General features: G+C 35.6%; 1 protein-coding gene across 2 annotated transcripts; it reads left to right on the forward strand.

Annotated features, from left to right (window-relative positions):
• Window positions 1-253: 253 nt before the first annotated feature.
• Window positions 254-25,694, forward strand: LOC120425958 (heat shock 70 kDa protein 4). Of its 2 annotated transcripts, XM_039590603.2 has the most exons (6): window positions 254-642; window positions 14,997-15,668; window positions 19,724-20,555; window positions 20,880-20,993; window positions 24,194-24,295; window positions 24,359-25,694. In XM_039590603.2, the coding sequence occupies exons 1-6, from the start codon at window positions 536-538 to the stop codon at window positions 25,064-25,066; spliced, it is 2,535 nt and encodes an 844-aa protein (XP_039446537.1). In that variant the 5' UTR covers window positions 254-535; the 3' UTR covers window positions 25,067-25,694. The 2 variants fall into 2 exon arrangements, with proteins under 2 accessions (XP_039446537.1, XP_039446538.1); XM_039590604.2 differs by lacking the exon at window positions 20,880-20,993 and having other exon boundaries at window positions 257-642.
• The last annotated feature ends 341 nt before the right edge of the window (window positions 25,695-26,035 follow it).

A 26,035-nucleotide genomic window follows, 5' to 3' on the forward strand; every position in this document is an offset into this window, starting at 1 on the left:
TTTGAAGTAAATTTCTATGTTGGTTAAATTTCGAAGAAAATTCATTCAAACTCGTTCAAAATCTTACATTCACCTAAAAATGCTAGGAAAATGCAAACATTTTGTTCAAAAATAAACAAAACTATTTGATTCCCCTTCAGCGTGCACGAAATTTCGAGACGTTTCGCGAAAGAAAAAAATCGATCAAAATGGCAGCTGTCAGCTGTCAACTGCTTCGGGTGGGCCGCTACTGTTGGCGAGGAGACTGCTGCTGCGATCAGGCCATCATCGCGCTGCGTCAGTTTTATTCAAGCCTTCGAAAAAGTACGGTTCTTCCGCGTGAAATCCGCAAAGTACCGCGCGAGGTGTCCAGTGTGTGTGTGACTAATAGAAGTTTTCTTTTCACCGGAGCTCGTGTTTGAGGGCCTTTTTGTGAACCGGCTAGCGCGTGTGCGGCCACTTCCGGCGTGAAGTGTAAAACGGAAGCGAAGAAGAATAAAGGAAGGAGTGAAAAGTGAGGTTTTTCTTGTAAAACGGAAACGGCACTAGGGGAACCATGTCCGTCATTGGAATAGACTTTGGCAACGAGGCGTGCTACGTTGCGGTGGCCAAGGCCGGCGGCATCGAGACCATCGCCAACGATTACAGCCTGCGGGCCACTCCGTAAGTAGAACCACTTTTTTTTTCTTCTTTCGCTCGTTTGATTTTTGTCCTTCAAAACGATGCGGCCATTTGCGGAGGGGGGTTTTGGATTATGTAAAAATAACTCTGCTGGAGGCCAGATCGAGCCGCGGGCGTATATCGTAAAATTCTCCCCAAGAAGTTTGGAAGCGGTTCCAGCTCAAAATTCGCCGCCTCGTTCCGCGGTCATTCCCGGCAATCACTTTTGTGTGCTCCACAAAATCACGAAACCTAACCTAAAAATGTTTCGAGAAGATTCTGGTTCATTATCGATTTTTCCACAACCCTCCGGCGCCGCGCCGTGCCTGCTGCGTTGGCCAGCTGTTTCGAGTGGGTTCCGGAACGAGCAGCTGGTCGATTTTCTGGGTTTTGTCTGACGAAATCGAAGAGATTTTCTTTGCGAGGCCTCAAACGAGCTGAACATCGTGCTTGGAGACAAAGTTTGCAACGGGTTGAAGGGGGTGGCGGAGGAGGAGGAAGAAGAAGGGGTGGTTTGTAGGGGAGCGAGGGGTTTCCAAGGTGTACGTGCACACACGAACAAACACACGTGTGACGACACTCATGGCCTGCTTTGTTTACGATGGTGTGTGCAAGTCAGATGGAAATTGATAAATGAACGGGAAGACGACTCTATTAATAGCGGGACTAGGGCCTATCAGTGGGCGGTGTTTGGACGCTGCGAGTGGTGATTCAAGAAGGAGGAGGAAATCACCCGGAATTGCACTGGTTATCACCTGGATTGGAATCGTGCATGGTTTTTTGGTGTTGACAGCTGCACGAGATGCAATTCCAGTTTTAGGTGGTTTTTTGAATAAAATCAATTTGCCGAGATAAGATTTGAATTGATATTAGGGTAACAGCATGTATTTTCAACGGGTACCTAAAGATGACATGTCCAGAAGTTTTTTAAAGGTCCTAAAACAAAATTTCCTTTTTTGGTTTTTGGGTGTTTTTGAATACCCTTGACTCAAAGCGATTTCAAAAAGCACACTAAAAGCAAAAATTTAAAATTTTGTTTATAGGACCTTTTTTAAAAAAAAAACTCTAGATATACCTTTTCTGAACATGTATAACAAGACAGGATTTCTTGCAAAAACCACTCAATGGAAAAATTACCAAAATGACGAAAACAAATCATAAAGAAATAATAAAATAAAAATTCCAAAATGACAAAAATTACATGAATGAACAAAATAGTCGAAATTACCAAAATTATTAAAATGACAAAAAAGACAAAAATGACCAAAATGAACAGAATTGACCAAAACGATCAAAATCACCAAAAAGACAAAAAATATCAAAATGATCAAATTTACAAAAACGACAAAAATGATCAAAATGACAAATGATAAAAATGGCCAAAATTATCAAAATGACAAAAATGATCAAAATTGCCAAAATGATAAAAAATTTCCAAAACGATCAAAATGACCATAATGATGAAAATAACAAAAATTATCAAAATGACAAAAACCAAAAAAAAAAATATAATTAAATGAAAAAATACAAAAATTAACAAAAATCTAATTGTCAAAGTAACCAAAATGACAAAAATTACACACACTTAGATTTTTTTTACCGAATTCGGTAGTTCAAAAAAACCGGTAAAATTCAGATCAGTAAACCGTCTGTCAAAATGAACAAAATTTTACCGAAAATCGGTTGTACGATGAACAATAATGAAGTTCGTTACCGAATTTCGGTAAAGTTTTACCAAATTTGGTAGTAATTCACCAATAAAAAAATCGTTAAAATATCCAAGTGTATAAAAATGACCAAAATGACAAAAATGGCCAAAGTAATGATCGATACGATTAAAATTACTTAAACGACAAAAAATACTGAAATCTAGATTAAATTTTCAAAAGGTCCTATCTGCATAGGAAACCCATGAGGGATAGGTTGTTTTGAAAATTTAATCTAGAAATGATCAAAATTTCTAAAAAAATATCAAAAATACTAAAATGACAAAATGGGTAAAAAAAAAAGAGTAAAAAGTCGATTTGGGATACTAAGAAAATAGCTCCTCTTTTTCCTGAAATACAAGGTTGTTACGAACTTCGCGTTTCGCGCGGAATTGCTGGCTAAATTTGCTCAGCCGCGGATTTCGCGCGAATGGCGATTTTGATAAATAAAATAATTGAATACAATATAATAACTATCATATAAAAAAATATTATCGGATTTTTAAATACGGAAAAAACGAAATTTCAAAATTTTTAATTAAAAAAAAACAAAATTCAAAACTCCAAAAAATCAGGAATTAAAAAAAAGAATTTAAGAATTTATAATCAAAAAATAAAAAAAAAATGAAAATTTAAAACAATATCAAAAAAAATTATAAATTCTCTAATTTCTAAATTCTTGAATTCTTCATAGATCTAGGGTTTTTTCTCAAAATTTATTTTCCCTAAAAGAGCACTCAGCTAGCAAAATCTAAACGTAGAAATATGTTCCCTCCCTTCAAAGGCTTATGAATTGATCTAAGTTGAAAGGTTCTCCAAATCTCTGAATTGCAAATGTAACATCCTGGAACAGAACTGCTAAATTCTAATAAAAACACAAATTGAAAAAAATTTAAATTAAATTCTTGAATTCTTATTTTTTTAAATTTTCAAATTCATAAATTCAAAAATTCTCAATAACTCAAAAACCTTAAAAAACTGCAGAATTTCTAAATTCCGGGCCTTTGAAAAAATTAAAAATTGCGGCTACAATTTTTGTCACCGTCATTGATTTTACAGAAAATCTGATAACTTTGGAGCATTTTCGAAATAATATTTTATGGTAGTGAAATTTTGAGAAGATAATAATACGAATTTCGTGTTTTGATTTTTCTGAATGACACTTAGGATCATCCAGTACGATGAGTATTAAAACCTATTAAAACTATAAAATCCTTAAGTTTATGAATTTTTAAAACTTTAATTTTCACCCTTGTAATTTTTTTTATACAAAATTATTTAAACGCGTTCCTTCCGACGGAACCCTTAAAATAAAACGAGTTAAATTTTTGTTCACAAATATTTTTTTTTGTTATTTCATAAAAAATGAAATTTGTATGAAACTCTGTTGTATGTTTGGCGCGCGAAATTATTTTTCTAATATGGGGCGAATCTCGCGAGGATTTTTTTTCGATTTCTCCCTAACAACCCTGGAAATGTAGCCACAAAATGAAAACGATGTTTTTTTTTGGTTTTTCATTCAAATTTTACTCAACTTCAGCATCTATTAAGGTGAAACGGGCCGTCAGTCCTTGGACAACTTTGGTTCGACTAAAATCAACTGCTGAACTCGACAGATTGCCTGCTACCTTTGGGAGCGTTCTTTTATTACTTAACGCAAAAAATCGGATTTTTCAACCCCCTCTCCAAAACAAATTTTCCACAAAAATTCTAAAAATTTTGTATGAAGCATAACACAGCCTCCGACCCCCCCTCCCCTCCCCCAACTGCGTTACGTAATAAAAGAACGCTACCTTTATATTCATTTTCTGCAACAGACAGAACTTGTTTAATTTGCGGCATTTTTCTTAAAAGTGCTTCTAAAAATTCGAGTTATGGTGTCAATATTGCGCTGCCTTCCCGTATAACCTCAACCCTCTACTACTAATTTTTTTTTTCGGAAATTTTTATTCTTCCCTTTTGCTCTACGAAAAATTTTAATTCTCTTGTTTAGTTTATATTTGTTTTTGGTAGCATTTGACCTATTCTACCATCTCCTATCATTACATTTAGCCTTTCTATTTTTTCATGTTTTTACAGTCACTTTTTCAATTTTTTGTTTGTTTTTTACATTTTCTGCTAGCCCGGGCAGACGGTAATAACAAAATTCATGCCATTTCAATAACAAAAACTGTTAAAATGACAGAAAATGTTATGGAATCTTCTGAGCAATTCTCTACGAAATCGGTCTTTTTTCTTCAATTTTATTTTTTGTATTTTTTAATCCGACTGAAACTTTTTTGGTGCCTTCGGTATGCCCAAAGAAGTCATTTTGCATCATTAGTTTGTCCATATAATTTTCCATACAAATTTGGCAGCTGTCCATACAAAAATGATGCATGAAAATTCAAACATCTGTATCTATTGAAGGAATTTTTTGATCGATTTGGTGTCTTCGGCAAAGTTGTAGGTATGGATACGGACTACATTGGAAAAAAATTGATACACGGTAAAAAAAATTTGGTGATTTTTTTATTTAACTTTTTATTACTAAAACTTGATTTGCAAAAAAACACTATTTTAAATTTTTTTTTTTATTTTTTGATATGTTTTAGAGGACATAAAATGCCAACTTTTCAGAAATTTCCAGGTTGTGCAGAAAATCATTGACCGAATTATGATTTTTTTAATCAATACTGATTTTTTTGAAAAAATCGAAATTTTGGTCGCAAAAATTTTTTAACTTCATTTTTCGATGTAAAATTGAATTTGCAATCAAAAAGTACTTAAGTAAAATTTTGATAACGTGCACCGTTTTCAAGTTCCCTGGGCTTTGTCATAATGAGTGTCATAGGTTTGATGCATGTTTGGCAAAGAGTATGATTTGATTCGATGTGGAATTAAAATCGAAGTGTTCAGTATATTGCTGAAGCTTCCATTTTTACACATGGACACCACTTCATGCTGCGAGAACCCACTTTGGCGCAGTCTCAGGGCTTAATCGATGGCCGGTAAGCTGTCATCGAGACAAGGAGGTTCTCTGATAGTGGAAATATCACATTTGTACAATGAACCGCTACATATGTGATTTTTCCCTATCTTAATGTGGGTGTCAGGTTAGGATGCGTGTTTTTAAAAAAATAGGTTTTGAAGAATTTAGGATTTTAACTATAAATATCATTTTTTTATACTTTGCCTTTAGTTATTTAGGGACAAAATTAGTAACAGTGAATTTAGTAACTCTATCAGAATCGGTGATTTTCATTCAAGTAGCATAAAAACCATTCTGATTTGTCAAAATTTCCATAGAGTCTCGATCAATCAATAGTGAAATGATATCGGACTAAATTCGTTGATCTGTTGAACTAACGGTTGTCGGATTATGATTGTATCGACCATTGTTGCGAATCGAGGATCTACTGGAATTCTGACGATCAAATGGTCGTCTCTTTTTCAATTCACGACTTGTAAAATATGAACTGTTATTCATTTTTTGTTTTCTTTTTTTTTTTTTTTAAAGAAGCCAGACAGGTTTTAAAAGAAACGTTCTAGATTTTTTTTTGGCTATTAATAAAAATGTCGGGGATTTGAGATAAGAGTAGCTTTCGGATAGGTTGCTTTAAATCTTGTATTCAATTCAAGTTGGGTAGTTATCCGCAGTGAAAATTTGGACTTATATGAATAATTGAACATTTTGGACTTATGAATAACACACAACTGTGCATTTATTCTAGAGTCAGATCCATACAGCATCAGTGTTTATTTGGTCGAAGTGTACTAATTCATTGGCAGATCTGATTCTAGTTGTAATGTACGACAAGACTACTGACGGACGTGACAGGACGAGGGCCCAGTTTAGAGGTTTCGACATCAACGATGTGCGGCTGGATCACCCTCCCAAAAAAAAAAAAAAAAAAAAAAAAGATAACGTGCACCGTTTTCAAGTTATAGCCATTTTTATGTAACTTTTTTCAAAATAGTCGCAGTTTTTCATTTTTTAAAATTAGTGCACATGTTTGCACACTTTTGAAAAAAATATTTTTGAAAAGCTGAGAAAATTCTCTATATTTTGCTTCTTCGGACTTTGTTGATACGACCTTTAGTTGCTGAGATATTGCAATGCAAAGGTTTAAAAACAGGAAAATTGATGTTTTCTTAGTCTCACCCAAACAACCCACCATTTTCTAACGTCGATATCTCAGCAACTAATGGTCCGATTTACAATGTTAAAATATGAAACATTTGTGAAATTTTCCGATCTTTTCGAAAACAATATTTTTAAAATTTTCAAATCAAGACTAACATTTCAAAAAAAAAGGCCAAGCATTCAATATTACTCCCTTTTAAAATGTTAGTCTTGATTTGTTTCATATTTTAACATTGAAAATCGGACCTTTAGTTGCTGAGATATCGACATTGAAAAATGGTGGGTTGTTTGGGTGAGACTTAGAAAACATCAATTTTCCTGTTTTTAAACCTTTGCATTGCAATATCTCAGCAACTAAAGGTCGTATCAACAAAGTCCGAAGAAGCAAAATATAGAGAATTTTCTCAGCTTTTCAAAAATATTTTTTTCAAAAGTGTGCAAACATGTGCACTAATTTTTAAAAATGAAAAACTGCGACTATTTTGAAAAAAGTTACATAAAAATGGCTATAACTTGAAAACGGTGCACTTTATCAAAATTTCACTAAAGTACTTTTTGATTGCAAATTCAACTTTACATCGAAAAATGAAATTGAAAAATTTTTGCGACCAAAATTTCGATTTTTTGAAAAAATCAGTATTGATTAAAAAATGTATAACTCGGTCAATGATTTTTTGCAAAACCCGGGCAGACGGTAATAACAAAATTCATGCCATTTCAATAACAAATTCTGTTAAAATAACAGAAAATGTTATGGAATCTTCTTGTAAAATCCATTGTTGCATAAGAGTTTAATAACAGTTAATGTTATCATAACAAAATCTGCTATTGGTCTGATATTGGTTGAAAGCCAAAACAACTTTGGAATAACATTTTTTGTTATGGAAGAATAACTCCAACTGTTATTAGGATGATCGGGTTCGTTGTTAAAATAACAAAAAATAATAACAAAGATTTGTTCGAAGAATAACTTAAAATGTTATTAGTTTGTTATTACAATAACAATCCAATAACAAAAATTTCATAACGACGAATAACAAATCTTGTTAAAAATAACATAAAATGTTATTGGCCTTTTATTTTTAAATTTCAAAAAATGTTATTCCCAAGTTATTTCCGTCTGCTCGGGAGATGCATAGTCTGGGACAATACAAAGATTAATGCATACTTTTTTTACTTAAAATATAGAAAATGTTAGCAAAAAACATAGTCAAAGCTGACCCTTCAAAAATGATATTTTTAAAAACATTTGCAAAGTCACATAAAGCAAATCAAACTTCCAACCCTAAAATTTTAAGAGTTCTTCTTTCCAATGCATTTTGAAGATCAAAAATCTCACAGCGCTTAATCACAATCACACAAATTAAATTAACCACAACGCGTTCCCAACTCGTATCAACGAGTTTCGGTAATGTGATTCATCATCCCCATCACCACAATCCATTCCTGAATATTCCAAACCAAGAAAACACGCGTTTGAAACGAATTGAAAGCAAAACCAAACTAAAATCGTTCACATAGTTACCAACATTAGTGTGTAGTATGTAGTAGCAGAATGTCTCACTCAACGTGTCTCCATTCGACCGTGACATCGTGTCGTCGTCGTCGCCGTCGATATGGCGAGAACCGGCCGCTTAGGGACTGACTAACTTGGCTGAATTTACATGTGTCACACAGTTGAAAATACTTTCTTTTTGTGCGGTTCGAATTTTGATTTTTTGTACGGTGTCCCCCCTCGAATATTTTGAGCTATGAACCGTTTGAACTGACCTTCCCATGTTTGGAGTTGTTGCCAAAATGTTTATCAGGGGCGCCACACTCAAATAGGAATGGAAACGAAACAAAAAAAAATCAACATATTGTTATGCTATGCCTTTGCTGCTTCGCCCTCCACCTACCCTATTCGTACCTTCTCATATAAGTTGCATAAACAAACACAACCCAGTCTGTTATGCATTTGAACGCCCGTCTGTGTTCAGTGCAGCGAATCGTCGCTAGAATTGCAATTTCTCTCCAGACGATTACTTGCAACCTTCTCCATTTTCAATAATCTGTAAAACTAAAATCGATTCTAAAGCAAAAGGCGAGACTTGCTGTCTGCGACCTGGGTTGTAACAAATTGCTCTCCAGAGACCAGAGATTGAACGGTCTTGGCCTACAAAACGAGCTGTTGGCGATTCACGCTCAAATGTATTGTTCAAGTCCAAGTTCCGACTCGGCGAGAGCCCGCCACACAACCTTATAAGGTCGGGCTCACCGTTGCGGCCGGTGATTATTTTTTATTGAAATTTATCTCCCTCGACGCATCTCACGAAGGGGGAGCGAGGGTGGACAGATGGTGACCATCGAGTGCCACCAAGTGTCAAGCGCTATATTCGCGAAAATCGGCAAAGAAAGTTGACCTTGCGTGCGAAGTGGTCACACTTGATTGAGTCACCAACTTCAGCGTGGCTCGTTTATCGACTGGCGATTAATACGTTGTAGGTACTTTACCTTTACCTGTTACGACGGTGCGGCGATTTGCGAATTACGACCTGGTGGAGTAGTAGGTCGCAATGAATACATTACCAGCGCTCGTTCTACCAGTGGAAAAATGTTGTAATCAGGTGGAAAAATTCTTGGAAAGAACAGTTTTGAAGCGAAAACAGGCTGCTGGAGTGGAGTAATTATTGTGTCTACACGTTTTACGAAACGACTCTCTGTAATTATCACAGTTATTATGTTTCTCGTAGAAGCGGTATTTGAACCTAAGCCCCGATGGAAAGTGAATCCAATGATTGTATGCCCCAATGGTCTATTACTCACGTGAACACTTCCGGAGTTTTTTTTTTTTTGAAAAGGTCCAATAAACCAAATTTTTGGTTTTTGCTTTTTGGGTGTTTTCTAATACCCCTGACTCGAGGCGGTTTCAAAAACACCAAAAAGGCAAAAACTAAAAATTTGGTTTATTGGACCCTTTCAAAAAAAAACTCCAGACTTGAAAAAAATCAACATTATCTTCAAATGACCCCTTTCCCCTACGTTTGAAGAATCCACGTGGTTTGTGGATGACCCTTAAAAAAACTGGGTGTTAAGAGAAAACAGAACACTTTCATGTTCAGGGGAAATTCCATAAACCACATGGTCTTCAAATTGGGAATTTATCTCTACGAAAAAAAAACAATGTAATTTATGGATGAGCCCCTTTCAACCGTCTGCAACTCCATTCCATACACTGAGGAAAAAGAATGTAAGATTTTCATAAGACTACATCTTATGTGCTGCCTGATTTGAGTATCCACTAGCCTCTCGCGATTTTCATAGACATTCTTATGACCGTCACTATACATTCATATGGTTATAACTAAACTTTACTTATGTACTTGGTCCACTGTTGATAGACTATGAACTTTATAAGAAATTCTTATGGAATTCATCTGCAATTTTTCAATGGTTTTCGCGTATGATGCTAGTGTGAATTTTTTTGACATTTCAAGATGGCGAAAGGACGGATCAAGCAGACAATTTTGAACGCTCTCGACTCCAAATCGCCCCGTAATTCGTTCCGGTAACTACTTCATAAAGCTGCCGCCGCCGCTATGAGTTTCTGATCGGACGAATAAATTTTCTTATTTACCGCGACCTTCAAGACTCAGGTAAGTTCTGTGGCGGGTGTTTCGTGGGTTTTGGTTCGAAGTTCAATATTTTGTTTTGGTATTTTAGGTAACATCACTGGCTGTTGGTTCCGCCGGTGGCCCTCCTCAACATCCTCCAGAAGGAACCGGAGAATAGCATCGGTGAGGACAGTTCCGAGCAGCGGTCGAAGGGGTTTAAGTTTGATTGACGCGGTCATGCCGAAGGTGTTGGCCATCCGACAGAACATGCCGAATCACCAGCAAAAGACCATTAAACCGGAGGCAGCGGAAAACCAACGGGACGACGAGCAGCGGAGGAAAAAGTTTAAATTAAGTTTTAGTTGTATTACAATAATTCATAAATATACACGTTTAAAATTTAAATAAACTTTTGTTTTCTTTCATTTAAAAATAAGAAAAAATGGGTATAAAAAACAATGTATGTTAATATGGTCTCCATGAGCATTGCCATATATTCTGTACACAATTCCATCTATGAATGTCATAAGATAACTCAATGGAAATCTTAATTGACGGCATTGTCAAATTTCCCCTCCCAGCCATAAGAAAATCTTATGACATCCGAATAAAATCCTGATGTCGAAAGGTCATAAGACGTTCTTATGGATTTTGCCAGTACTTTTTTCTGAGTGGTTCAAAACCTTGGATTTTTTTTTTTGCTTTCAATATCCAGACTCGACTTGAGCAATTCTCGCAAAAAATACGTTTTTTTTGCAAATTTCAGTTTGGTTTATCCATACTAATCTCCATACAATTTTGGCAGCTGTCCATACAAGAAGGCTTTTAAAATATTCGTAAATTTTTAACTTGAAAACAGTTTTTTTTTGCTTCGGTAAATATGTAGATATTGCTTAAAACTTTTCAGAAAAAATAACATTGTTGACCAAAACGTTTGAAATGACCTTAGATCAAAATGACCAATTTGGCCGAATTCGCCTTAACGACCAAAATGGCCAAAACGATCAAAATGACCAAATCAATCAAAACGACAAAATCTACCAAAACGACCTAAATGCCAAAACGATCAAAATGACCAAATCGATCGGAATGAACAAATCGTTAAAACGACCGAAATGGTCAAAGCGATCAAAATGACCAAAACGACAAAATCGGTCAAATTGACCAAAATTAATGAAATGGTCAAAACGATCAAAATGACCAAAATGACCGAAATGGTCAAAACGATCAAAATTACCAAATCGGCATAATCGCCAAAACGATCAAAATTACAAAAAATATTCAAAATTACCAAATTGATCAGAACTACCAAAATCGCAAAAACGACCAAAAATGTAAAAATGATCAAAATGAACAAAATCACCAAATCGCAAAAAAATTCAAAACGACCGAAATGACCAAAACGATCATAATGATCAAATTGACCAAATCGGCATAATTGGCCAAAACGAACAAAATTACTAAATTGACCAAAATTACCAAAATGACCAACGATCAAAATGACCGAAATGGCAAAAACGATCAAAATGATCAAATCGATCAAAATTACCGAAATGGCAAAAACGATCAAAATGACCAAATTGACCGAAATGACCAAAATGACCGAAATGGCAAAAACAATTAAAATGATCAAATCGACCGAAATGGCAAAAACGATCAAAATTATCAATTTGACCAAAATGACCAATATGACCGAAATGGCAAAAACGATCAAAATTACCAAATTGACCGAAATGACCAAAATTACCGACATGGCAAAAACGATTAAATTCTAGATTAAATTTTCAAAACAACCTATCCCTCATGGGTTTCCTATGCAGATAGGGCCTTTTGAAAATTTAATCGAGAAATCAACCAAAATGACCGAAATGGCAAAAACGATCAAAATGATCAAATCGACCAAAATGACCGAAATGGCAAAAACGATCAAAATGACCAAATTGACCAAAATGACCGAAATGGCAAAAACGATCAAAATGACCAAATCGACCAAAATGACCGAAATGACAAAAACGATCAAAATTACCAAATTGACCGAAATGACCAAAATTACCGACATGGCAAAAACGATTAAATTCTAGATTAAATTTTCAAAACAACCTATCCCTCATGGGTTTCCTATGCAGATAGGGCCTTTTGAAAATTTAATCGAGAAATCAACCAAAATGACCGAAATGGCAAAAACGATCAAAATGATCAAATCGACCAAAATGACCGAAATGGCAAAAACGATCAAAATGACCAAATCGACCAAAATGACCGAAATGACAAAAACGATCAAAATTACCAAATTGACCAAAATGACCGAAATTGTAAAAACAATCAAAATGATCAAATCGATCAAAATGATCAAAATGACCGAAATGGCAAAAACGATAAAAATTATCAAATCGATCAAAATGGCCAAAAACGATTAAAATGACCAAAATAGCCAAAACAACTTAATTGGTCAAAACAATCAAAATTAACAATCAATCAAACGATAAAATCGACTAAAACGACCAAAATTTCCAAATTGATTAAAATTATCAAAACGGCCAAAATCCCAAAACGATCTAAATTACCTAATTGACCATAATTACAACAATGATCAAAATTACTAAAATGATCAAAATGATCCAAATCAAAATCGCAAAAACGACCAAAATGACCAAAACGATCAAAATTACCAAATCGACGACCAAATTACCAAAACGACAGAAATCAACAAAAAAAAAAACGATCAAAATGACCAAATCGGCCGATTTCGCCATAACGACGAAAAGGCAAAACGATTTAAAACCAAATCAATCAAAACGATAAAATCGACCAAAACGACCAAATTGACTAAAACGACTGAAATGGTCAAAACGATCAAAATGACCAAATCGGCAGAATCGCCAAAACGATCAAAATTACCAAATTGATCAGAACGACCAAAATCGCAAAAAAAAACCAAAATTGCCAAAACGATCAAATGACCAAAATCACCAAATCGTCAAAAAAATGCCAAAACGACCGAAATGGCCAAAACGATCAAAATGACCAAAATCGGCCAAAACGTCACCAAATCAATCAAAACGACAAAATCGACCAAAACGACTGAAATGGTCAAAACGATCAAAATGACCAAATCGGCAGAATCGCCAAAACGATCAAAATGACAAAAATCACCAAACGTCAAAAAATGCCAGAACGACCGAAATGGCCAAAACGATCAAAATGACCAAAATCGGCCAAATGGCCAAAACGTCACCAAAACGATAATAAAAATTACCAAATCGACCAGAACGACCAAAATCCCAAAAACGATCAAAATGGCCAAAACCATCAAAATGACCAAATCGGCCAAAATCGTCAAAACGATCAGACCGGACAAACTCGTCAAAACGATCAAAATGAACAAAATTACAAAAACAACCGAAATGGCCAAAAATACCAAAAATAACAAATTTGCCGAAATCACCTAAACGACCGAAATGGTCAACACGATCAAAATGATCAAATTAACCAAAAAGTTTTGGCTGATTTGGTCATTTTAAACGTTTTGAAAATTTCGGTCGTTTGAACTGATCAAAATGACCAAAACGACCGAAATTTTCAAAACGTTTAAAATGACCAAATCAGCCAAAACAACAAAAATGACCAAATCGATCAAATCGTCCAAAATAACCTAAACGACCAAAGTCGCCAAAACGATCAAAATGATCAAAATTAAAAAATCGACCAAATCGACAGAAATCGCCAAATCGAATTGACCAAAACCACCGGCCAAAAATGTATGGAGACTTATTTAAACGAACCAATCATGCAAAATGGACATCTTTAGTCAAAGAAATAGAACACACAAAGTTTCATCCAAATTGAAAAATCAAGAAAAATTGAAAAATCCATTTTCAGCACATTTGCTTATTATTGCGAAAATTCCTTAAGAAAGTAGAGCATCAACAAGTCCCACCTTCCAAATCCCCAATCCTTGTCCCGCGGTGGAAATGGGAGCGACCGGCAATGGACGTTGTTATTTTAGCAGGAGAGCCAAACTTGTGTCACCTCTGTTCAATTAAATCATCACCAACCATATCCAGATATTGTAGTTCCGTTTCAGATATTCCCTCTGTCGCGCCATTATAAATCAGAGAATGATCTCCTCCACCTTGTGTATTCTCCTCCTGCCTTCAGCACTTCATAATTGTCCGTTGTAAATTCACTCAATATTACCTGCTGCCTTGTTTTGACCGTCAGCTTTTTACTCTACTCCCTGCGTCGGGGTCGTCAGCTTTAATTCAATCCTCCGCGTTAAATTATTAAAATTAATGGATGTAACCACCAGCCAGCCCCCCATACTAGTGGCGGGTTGGAGAGTCAGTTGATGTCACTTGATGCGACAATTTTGGAACATTCTGCTATATTTAAAACGCACATACCGGGAGGTTAGTCAGCAGACTCTGCAGAGATTCTCCCAACCCCTCTCTCTTTTGGTCAACTTGTTTCAACTTGTGTTTATTTTCGTTTTGGCCAACTCACCACAGCAGCAGCACTTGCCCCGTGTGTGTCACATCACCACAGCACTTTGGTTCTTATTCTTGCTGATGGATGGATTTGGAGCATAGTTGCGCTCTGCAGAGGGAACGACCTAACCGGACCATATGGTTCAGCAGCAACGATTCCTTCCAAGTAGGTCGTCGTAGCTGAATTCGCTAATCGCTTCTCGATCAGGTGTTGAACATATGGTTTGCTCAGTTTTATCGCGCGTACGCGATTAAAATTCATCGACTTTTATGGTCCTGCGAGAACGAGACTTGTTTCGTCGCTCTGACGTGGTCCAACTCTCGAGTCATCATGCCCGCCCACCCTCTCCAACTGTTGTTTTTTGTAGTTTAGAGAGCAGGTGCTTCCTCGGAACAAGATGTTTACATGACTAGTACTAATCCCCCTTCTCTCCTCTATTTATAGATCATGCGTTGCATTCGCCGGTCGAAACCGCGTGCTCGGCGTGGCCGCCAAGAACCAGCAGGTGACCAACATGAACAACACAATCGGTGGCTTCAAGCGGCTACTCGGCCGTAAGTTCAACGACCCGCACGTCCAGGCCGAGCTGCGCAAGGCCCCGTACCGGGCGGAACAGCGGCCGGACGGTGGCATCGGGATACGGGTCAACTACCAGGACGAGGAGTGCGTGTTCAGCCCCGAACAGATCACGGCCATGCTGTTCACCAAGCTCAAGGACGATGCCGCCAAGGAGCTCAAGACACAGATCAACGATTGCGTCATCACCGTGCCGTCGTTCTTCACCAACGCCGAGCGGCAGGCCCTTCTGGACGCCGCAGGCATCAGCGGGCTGAACGTGCTGCGGCTCGTCAACGAAACGACTGCGACGGCCCTCAGCTATGGCTTCTACAAGCAGGACCTGCCCGCGCCGGAGGAAAAGTCCCGCAACGTGATCTTTGTCGACTGTGGCCACTCGTCGCTGCAGGTTTCGGCGTGTGCCTTCCACAAGGGCAAGCTAAAGATGCTGGCCAGCTGCGCGGACCAGGTCGGCGGGCGGGACTTTGATTACGCGCTGGCGGAGCACTTTAGCAACGAATTCCAGACCAAGTACAAAATCGATCCCAGGACGAACAAGAGGTAGGTGTTGTGCTTAAATTTTGTTAAGGCTGGTACGGAGCTCGGGAGGGTAGAAATATTTGAAAATTAAAATTTTTCGAAATTCAAACACCGTAAAAATTTAAACGTAAATTTTTTTGTTTGAATCTGAAATTTATAAATTTACAAATTCAAAAATACAAATATTCGAAAAAAAAATTAAATTAGAGAAGTAAAAAGACAAAAAAAAATTTTTTAGCATTTTTGAATTTGTTGAAATTTCCGAATTTAAGAATTATTCAGAATTTGAAAATTTCAAAATTTTAACGTTTAAAGCAAGCTTCCCTGCACCGTGCGGTACACGCGGTTCACTTGCACCTCGGGTTTGCTTTGCGCCTGCTTTGTTCGGTTTACACCCGTACCCGACTCACACGAACCGAGGGTATTTTGGTTCATCGTACCAGCGCACCACGACACTCTCGGTTCGCCGCGTCGGTTTTGTGTCTGGCACTCACCCATGGCATGAACCCGGTGTATGATCCAAGGTGCTTCACTCGATACGAGCCGAGGTACGTGCCGTGGTACGCGCTGGCGGTACAAAACGGGTTCAATACCACGGCGCGTACCAGGGCACACTGGGTTCATGCCATGGGTGAGTGCCAGACACAAAACCGATGGGGCGAACCGAGAGTGTCGTGGTGCGCTGGTACGATGTACCAAGATACCAATACATAAATGGGTTCAGGCACGTACCGAAGCTAGAAAACCAAACCCGCGGTGTGCGTTGGCACTGGCGCATGGGAAGCTTGGTTTAAAGCATTTCTGTATTTTAGAATTTAAGAACTTTAAATGTTTTTGAATTGTCTAATTTGTGCGTTATAGAATTTTAGAACTTTTGAATTTAAGAATTCGTTAGAATTTCAGAATTTTAGAATTACAGTCCCGACTCGATTATCCGAAGGCCTCAAAATAATTCATTTCGCATAATCGAATCATTTTTTTTCTTTGTCTTATTTTTGACTGTCGAGCTTTAGTACGACCCTTGAACCACTCTAAAGTGATTTAGAGTTTTTTAATCCAAGATGGCGGCTAAAATGGCGGTTACGATATACTGAAAAATGGCATTTGGTCATTGTTAAGGCAATCAACCATTAAAATTTGACTAAAACGGGGTCGCAGAACTCGAATTTGATGTTAAAAATAAGAAAATGAAAAAAAATTGTTCGTGTTTCGATTATCCTAAGTCCCATACAAACCTTCGGATAATCGAGTCTGTACTGTATTTAGAATTTAGAATTTCAGGATCTTAGAATTGTAGAATTTCAGAATCATTTAAAATTTAAAAATTTTAGAATAAATCAATTTTAAATTTTCAGAATTTTAAATTTAAGAATTAATTTTTTTAGCATTTCAGAATTTTAGAACAATAGAATTTTCGGATTTGTTAAAATTTTACAATTTTAGAATTATTTTGAATTTAAAAAAAAATAGAACCTTCAAATTTTAGAATTTGTTAAAATTTTCGAATTTTAAAATTATTTAGAATTTCAATACTTTAGAATTTTGGATTTTAGAATTTTCTAATTTTAGAATTAAAGAATTAAAAGTTATTATAATATTAGAATTATAAAAGATCAACAACTTTTAGAATTTCAATTTTTTTCAATTTTTAAATTTTACGCATTTTAGAATTATAATTATTTGCTTATATTGGCAATTTGCGGCGAGAAATAGAATTGTAGAACCTTAGAATTTTTAAATTTGTTAAACTTACACAATTTTAGAATTATTGAGAATTAAAAAAAAATAAAACCTTAGTTTTTTAGAATTTCTTAAAATTTTAAAATTAAAATTTTTGAATTTTTGAGATTTTTTGAATTCTAATATTTTAGCATTTTAGGATTTTAGAACCATAGAATTTTAGAATTTTTAAAAATTTCCGTATTAATGAATTATTTAGAATTTCAAATATTTTAAATTGGGAAACATTAGAAATTTCTGAAATTTTGAAATTTATAATTTGTTAAATTGTTTTTTTTTAGAATTTTGGAATTTTAGAATTAAGATTTTCATAATTTTGGAATTTTAGAATTTAGATTTTCAGATTTTTGAAATTTTTGATATTTTTAATTTTTGAATTTAGAATTTTATATTTTTTAGAATTTTTTGAGGTTTAGAATTTTAGAATGTTAAGAATGTCAAGAATATTAAAATTTTTAAGATTAAGAATTTTAAGAATTTTAAGAATTTTAAGAATGTTAACTATTTTAACAATCTCAACAATTTTCACAATTTTAACAATTTTAACAATTTTAAAACTTTTAACAATTTAAACCATTTTAAGAATTCAAAAAATTTTAAAAATTTCAAGAATTATAAAAAAATATAATGTTTAGATTTTTAAATTTTTTATAAATTTAAGAATTTTAAGAATTTTAAGAACTTTAAGAATTTCAAGAATTTTTAACAATATTAAGAATTTTAACAATTTTAAGAATTTTAAGAAATTAAAGAGTTTTTTAAGAACTTTAAGAAATTAAAGAATTTTTAAAAATTATAGAAATTTTGAAAATTTTAAGAGTTTTAAGAATTTTAAGAAATTAAAGAGTTTTTCAAGAACTTTAAGAAATTAAAGAATTTTTAGAAATTAAAGAGTTTTTGAAAATTTTAAGAATTTTAAGAATTTTAAGAAATTAAAGAATTTTTCAAGAACTTTAAGAAATTAAACAATTTTTAGAAATTAAAGAGTTTTTGATTTTTTTTTTAAGAATTTTAAGAATTTTAACAATACTAAGAATTTTAACAATATTAAGAATTTTAACAATATTAAGAATTTTAACAATTTTAAGAATTTTAAGAAATTAAAGAGTTTTTTAAGAACTTTAAGAAATTAAAGAATTTTTAGAAATTATAGAGTTTTTGAAAATTTTAAGAGTTTTAAGAATTTTAAGAAATTAAAGAGTTTTTCAAGAACTTTAAGAAATTAAAGAGTTTTTAGAAATTAAAGAGTTTTTGAAAATTTTAAGAATTTTAAGAAATTAAAGAATTTTTAGAAATTAAAGAGTTTTTGATTTTTTTTAAGAATTTTAAGAATTTTAACAATACTAAGAATTTTAACAATATTAAGAATTTTAACAATATTAAGAATTTTAACAATTTTAAGAATTTTAAGAAATTAAAGATTTTTTTTTAGAACTTTAAGAAATTAAAGAATTTTTAGAAATTAAAGAATTTTTGAAAATTTTAAGAATTTTTGAAAATTTTAAGAATTTTAAGAAATTTAAGAATTTTAGGAATAAAAGAAAAAAATAAAAGAATTTTTAGAAATTAAAGAGTTTTCAGAAATTAAAGAGTTTTTGAAAATTTTTAAGAATTTTAAAATTTTTAAAAATATTAAAAAAATTTTGAATTTTAAGAATTTTAAGAATTTTACGAATTTCAAGAATTTTAAGAATTTTAAGATTTTTAAGAATTTTAAGAATTTTAAGAATTTTAAGAATTTTAAGAATTTTAAGAATTTTAAGAATTTTAAGAAATTTAAGAATTTTAAGAATTTTAGGAATTTTAAGAATTTTAAGAATTTTAAGAATTTTGAGAAATTTAAGAATATTAAGAATTTTAAGAATTTTAAGAAGTTTAGGAATTTTAAGAATTTTAAGAATATTAAGAATATTAAGAATATTAAGAATATTAAGAATATTAAGAATTTTAATAATTTTAAGAATTTCAAGATTCCGTCCGACCGATAAAGATCTCCCCAAATTTAAAGAATTATAAAAATTTTAAGAATTTTAAGAATTTTAAGAATTTTAAGAAGTTTAGAATTTTTGAATTTCAGAATTTTTGAATTTTTATATTTTTGAATTTTAGTATTTTAAACTTTTGAATTTTGAGCTTTTGGATTTCAAAAGTTTAGAATTTTTGATTTTGTGAATTTTAGGATGTTTGAATTTTAAACTTTAGAATTTCAAAAGTTTAAAATTTTAGAAATTTAAATCGCAACTTTTCGTGATCGCGTTCCTTCCGAGCTCCGTACTTGGCTTCAACTGTGAGTCTGCACACAGAATTCTTAAACTCCAATCGTTTCGTACTTTCAGGGCTTACCTGCGTCTGCTGACCGAGGTGGAGAAGCTGAAAAAGCAAATGTCCGCCAACAGCACGAAGCTGCCGCTGAACATCGAGTGCTTCATGAACGAGATCGATGTGCACGGGACGATGCAGCGGCCGGAAATGGAGCAGATGTGCGCGGGTCTTCTGCAGCGCATCGAGGCCACCATGAAGAAGCTGCTGGCGGACTCGAAGCTGGCCCTGGAGGACATACATTCCGTCGAGATTGTCGGTGGCGGCAGCCGCGTTCCGTCGATCAAGCTGCTGATTGAGCAGATCTTTGGCAAGACGGCGAGCACCACGCTGAACCAGGACGAGGCGGTCTCGCGAGGTGCGGCGCTGCAGTGCGCCATCCTGTCGCCTGCGGTTCGCGTGCGTGAGTTCGCCTGCAGTGACGTGCAGGCCTTCCCGGTGTTGATCTCCTGGGAGGACAGCACCCAGCGCAACGAGATGAAAGTGTTCGAGCAGTACCACACGGCTCCGTTCTCGCGGCTGTTGACCGTGCACCGCCGCGAACCGTTGACCATCAACGTGCACTACGAGCCCAACTCGGTGCCCTATCCGGACCCATTCATCGGATCGTTCCACATCAAGGACATTAAGCCGAATGCCAACGGTGACCCGCAGGAGGTCAAGATCAAGGTGCGCATCAACCAGAACGGCATCGTGCTGGTTTCGAGCGCCACCATGGTGGAGAAGCGCGAATCCGAGGAACCCGTCACGCCACCGGCCACCGCCGCCAACGGAGACCAACCTCCGACGCCCAACTCGCCCCAGGGCGAAGACGCTCCCAAAACCGGCGAACCCATGGACATCCAAGAGGTAACTATCCGCTGCCAAGTGCCCGGCCCTAACTAGCAGTCTGTTCCGTTATCTCTTTCTCTAGTTTTTAGTTTTTTGCTTTCGGGTCGTTTTGTCGTTTCGATTTTCTTAACGCGCGGTGCTAACCAACCTCTTCCCCCTCCCCCGCCCCCATTTTTCCTTCAAATAAGTTTTAATTTTTGCCCACAAAAAAAAATCGTCCAAATCCGGCCACTCTGTTCTGATGCTCTCTGTTCTCTGTTCTCTCCCCTCTTTTCTCTCCACACGCAACAACCGCAAAACAAAAAACTTGCTTTTTGCTGGTGTTTGCGCTCTTATTTCTAGGGTAGCGATGATGAGCAGGCTAGAAATGAGCAGGATAGTAAATCCGACGCCGATAACAGTGGAGGAGGTGGAGGGAGTTGGACGCAAAGGGTCAGCAGATGGTTTACCTCTTCGGTACGTGTTGTGACCACAAGCCCCCCCCTTCTCTCACTCTCAATCTCTCTCTGTCTCTCTAACCTTAAAAAACACAAAATCTCTTCTAAATTTGTTTGTTTCTACCCCTCTTGTTTTATGTTCTGTCCTTTTGATAACTTTTTTTTTCTAACTGTCGCGTGAAGTTTGCTTTTTATTTCGTTTTGCTCTTTTACTTTAAAAAATGTAAAAATGTCCCTTTTGTCTTATGCTTTAGTTCCGTAGAATTTTAGACCTTGGTTAAAATTTCGGTGTTATTAAATTTCGAAAAGTTCAAAAAAATAATAATAAATAAAAATAAGCCATCTACCAACCTTAGGCGTTCGGTTCAGTGTTTGACCCCTCCACCCCTGTTAGAAGACTGGATTTTTGAGATATTTTTCTAATTTTAAACAAAACATTAGTCAGGAAAAAATACATTATGGAGGAAATTGTGGTATTTTGTCAGTTCAAGAATTTGGTTCATATTTTTCATAAAATTTGCTAATTGACCCAACATTCAACGGAGCAATTCTTTGAAAAATCTTCCAATTTCAAGGGGTTTATTTTTTATTGATTTCCCTCTTTTTAAGGGGATGAGGGAAATTTTCCAGGGGGAAACCCTTCAAGGCTTCTTAGTGGAGGGATTTCTATCGCCAAAAAAGCCGTTTTTGATCCTTGGGTCGTCCAAAGAAATTTTGGCAGCTGTCCATCCAAAAAAAAGTATGCAGTTTGGGTAGAAACACTCTGATCGAGTTGGTGTCTTCAGCAAATTTAATGTGTTATAAGAAAAAAAAACATCTTTGGAGAGAAAATTTGCTCTGCTGCAATATCAATTGTACAGTAGTTGTTCGTTAACTGGGCATTAGCCCACTTTAAAAACAGACAAACGTCAAAAAACAGATACAAATCGAAACGATCGAGGGGACATTGGATGCAAAAAGCAGATTGAACAAGCATTTAATTTTTTTTAAATAAAATTTTATGTCAAAATTGAAGGAAAATTTGAAGGTGAGCTCTGAAAACAAATTTAAGCCACCATTAATTTTATATTTTTGATATTTTGTTGAGAAAATATTATGCATCGGTAGTCCCCTCGTCATTTCGGTAACTGGGGTACGTTCTCAGCCCCACTGTATCTCAGCAACCAGAAGTTCAATCTTCAATTTCTCTTTGACAATTTAATAGCAAATTTTCTGAACAATGGTCATCACTCATGGTCACTATTTTTGAAAATCGAAAAACTGCAAATGTTTCGCTAAATTCATACTTTCGGTGGCTATATCTTGAAAACGGAGCCCATTATCAAAAAATCTGTAAAGTACTTTTCGATTGCAAATTCAATTTTACATTAAAAAAATTAAGTCAAAAAAATGTTGCCGGGTTTTGTCCCCTAAAACATATAAAAAAATCTCGAAAATAAAAAAAAACTTATTTTGGGAAAATGAGTTTTATAAAAAAAAGTTAATTAAAAAATCGGCAAATTTTGTTCCGTGTACTTATTTTTTCTCAATAGGCCTAACAATAGCAACAATTTTGCCGAAGACACCAAATTGATTTTTAGATTGATTTTGGAATATTTACATTTTTTGTATGGACAGCTGCCAAAATTGTATGGGTAAACCAATGACACAAAATTGCTTCTTTGGTCATAGGGAAGACCCTTACAAAGTTTTAGCCAAATCAAAATATACAAAATGGTCGAAATCGGACAATGTCATTTGTGTTTTAAAAATTTTAATTTTTAATATACAGTACAGACTCGATTATCCGAAAGACTTGGAATAATCGAATCTCGAGCAAATAAAATGCCTTTTCGTTTTAAAAATCAAAGTGGAATTCTGCGACCCCTAACAAAAACAAAAACAGAAATTTTAACGAAAAAAACTTTTTGCATCGAAAATTCTTTGAAATTCCAAATATTGTTAAATTCACCCAAACATGCTAAAAATGATTCTAAACGCAGGGGAATGCATGTTGAATTGATTTCAGTTGATTTAACTTTCCAATGATTTTTTTTTATTAAAAAATAAAAACTTTAAATAAAATTTGTACCAGCCCTATCCGAAGTGAATTTTTTTTTCAAAGCCTTTGGATAATCAAGTCTGGACTGCACAACTTATTTTTTAATTTTTAAACAATGTATTTATCGTCTTTTGTGCTATGATTCAAAAGATTTAATTTTCGATAAATTGAAAACAAAAAAAAATTGCGACATTCCGTTTACCCTTTTTTGCCGAAGATACTGAATTGATCAGACAAAAAAAATCATTTTCAATCATTGGAATTTGATGAGCGAAGTTTTGCCTAAGGCCTTCAAAGATAATCGAGTCTGGACTGTACCACTGCTGAATGTTTAAGGAGCGTTTTTTTATTACGTAACGTTGGAAAGAGGGGAGAGGGTTTCGAAGGCTGGGTTACGGCTTAATATACAGTTTTTTTTAATGTGTATGAAAATTTTGTTACGAGGGGTCAAAAGTCCTCCATTACGTAATGAAAAAAAAAACGCACCCTTAGAGGAAATGGCTGAAAAAAGGTGCTGGTGTTTATGTTACAGACATGACTAGTTTAACAAACAACATTGTTAGCTAACATCAAAATAATTTTTAAAAAATATATTAGTTTAAAAACTCGCCAAAAATTAAAGTTTCAACCAATTCTTAAAAGTATTGGAAAGATTTTTTTTTTGAAAATTTAAGGGTTGGAAGTTTGATTTGTTTTGTGTGACTTTGCCATTGTTTTTTTTTAATTTCAAATTTTCTGGTGTTAATTTTATATAAATTAAGTAAGCAGTAATGTACCAGACCGACTCTACGCTTTTTACAATAATGGTACATTCTATAGTAGAAAATAGAAAAGGCAAAAAAATGACTTTCTAAACAGGGGAAAACAAAAATTCTGTAAAAAAAATTGTGCAGTAGAGGGTTAAAATTGCGAACTGAACAAAGCAAAAGATAGTTACATCTTTTCTTTTATAAAAAAATATTTTGTAGGTCATCATATCATATCAAGCTTTATAGTTCATAGCTAGAAATTATCATTTTTGTTCCTTTGTTCTGCGTTAAAATTTCTGGATAACCTGTGCACAAATTCGTTGTTTCTCTAACTTTCCCCACTCCATGCTTTTTTAAAACCTCTTAAAAAATCCCACCTTGTTCGATTGCTTTTTAACCGTCCATTTTTTCTACTTTTACTTATTCCAGGACAAGAAGAAGAAGGTGACCACGAAGAACATCGACCTGACCATCGAGGGCAAGACGCACGGCTTCGTCAGCACCGAGTTGACTAACTACCACGAATTGGAGGTTCGGTTTGATTGCGGTTAATGATTTGCTTTGATTTTAACGATTATTTTTTTGTGGTTACAGATGAAGATGATTGCCAACGATCGCCAGGAAAAGGAGCGCGTTGACGCGAAGAACGCGCTGGAGGAGTTTGTGTACGAGGTGCGTGGCAAGATCCAGGAGGATGGTGAGCTGAGCGCGTACATCGAGCAGGACGACGCGTCCAAGATCTGTCTGCAGCTGGAGGACACCGAGAACTGGCTGTACGAGGACGGGGAGAACTGCGAGAAGGCGGTGTACAAGGATCGGCTGGCCGGGTTGCGCCAACAGGTTGACCCGATCAAGGGCCGTGCCGACGAGTACCAGGGCCACGAGCAGGCCTTTACCGAGCTCGGTCGTACCGTCCAGCTGACGTTCAAGGCCGTCGAGCAGTACCGCGCCAAGGATCCAAAGTATGACCACCTGACCGAGACGGAGATCCTGAACATTAGCGAGGCAGCCCAGAAGGCACAAAAGTGGTACGAGGAGGCCCGGTCGAAGCTGGTCGCGGTCAAGAAGACGCAAGATCCGCCCGTCAAGGTCGCGGACATTCGCCACGAGAACCAGACCCTGTCGACGTGTATGAACTCGGTGTTGAACCGCCCCAAGCCGAAGCCTCCGACCCCGCCGGCGGATACGGCCAAGGACGGTGCGCCCCAAGCGAACGCCAACGGCGACCAGGCCAAGGAGCAGGACCAGCAGCAAACGGACGCCGCCCCCAAGGACTTGGAGGACAAGATGGACGTCGAGTAATGTGTAGTTAATTCGTTTTTTGCGTTTATTTCTTCCCCTCCCCACTTGCAAGCAACAAACAAATCTTTATTATTTTATCATTTAATATGAAGATTAACTGCGAATGAGCGACGATGATCGAACGCGTGAACGAGAGAGAATGATTCCACACCTTCCCGTCACTCCCCCCTCTTCCTACTAGTAGATATGTAAAAATGCAAATGCTTGTATTTGTTCTATTTTTCTCTTTAATTTCCACTTGAATCAATAGACGATAAGATTGACACGCAAACACACACACCTTGAAATAAACAAACCAATGCACAGCAGCACGACCTCTTTCATAACACACACAATACCAACAAATTGACTTAAATTTGGGCGCCCAAATCGGGCGGTCGAAAAAGAAAAACGTTCCTTTAATCACTTTTCCCCCTCTCCTTAAACAACTACTTACGCCCCGCCCCCAATTCGCGCATTATTTATTAGTGTTACAAAACAGAAGAATAAACAGATATTGAGTGTGGTGATTATGAGCTTTTAACTGGATCTAACACAAAAAACGAGCGAAAGAGATATGAAATAGGCAAGGCAAAGTTGTTTCAAAGCATTAGTAATTACTCTAGTAATCATTTATGACAGAAAGAAAGAAAGAAAACAAAAACACAGGAACAAAATGTGCGTTTAATAAGGCAAGCCGCTGCACTTTCTCTGCATTCAAGTTTAAACCTTTTTACGTCAGTTACAACACTACCTTCTTTTCTCTGAGAAAAAAACAACAACAACAAAAAAGTAACGAAAACTGCACCCCGTCAAAAAACAGTGATGTGTGGTTGATGTTGAATGTTTCAAAATTAAATCAGCAAAAATAAATAAGAATTAAAACAAAAGTTGAGAAGACAAAGCCAGACGCACACTTCTGAAAAAAACGTGTGCGGGCGCGCGCCGAGCTAAGATGTGAAATTGAAATAAAAATACGCGAGCAGTACT

The sequence above is a fragment of the Culex pipiens genome, chromosome 2 (genome assembly GCF_016801865.2).
Source record: "Culex pipiens pallens isolate TS chromosome 2, TS_CPP_V2, whole genome shotgun sequence".
NCBI lineage: Eukaryota > Metazoa > Arthropoda > Insecta > Diptera > Culicidae > Culex > Culex pipiens.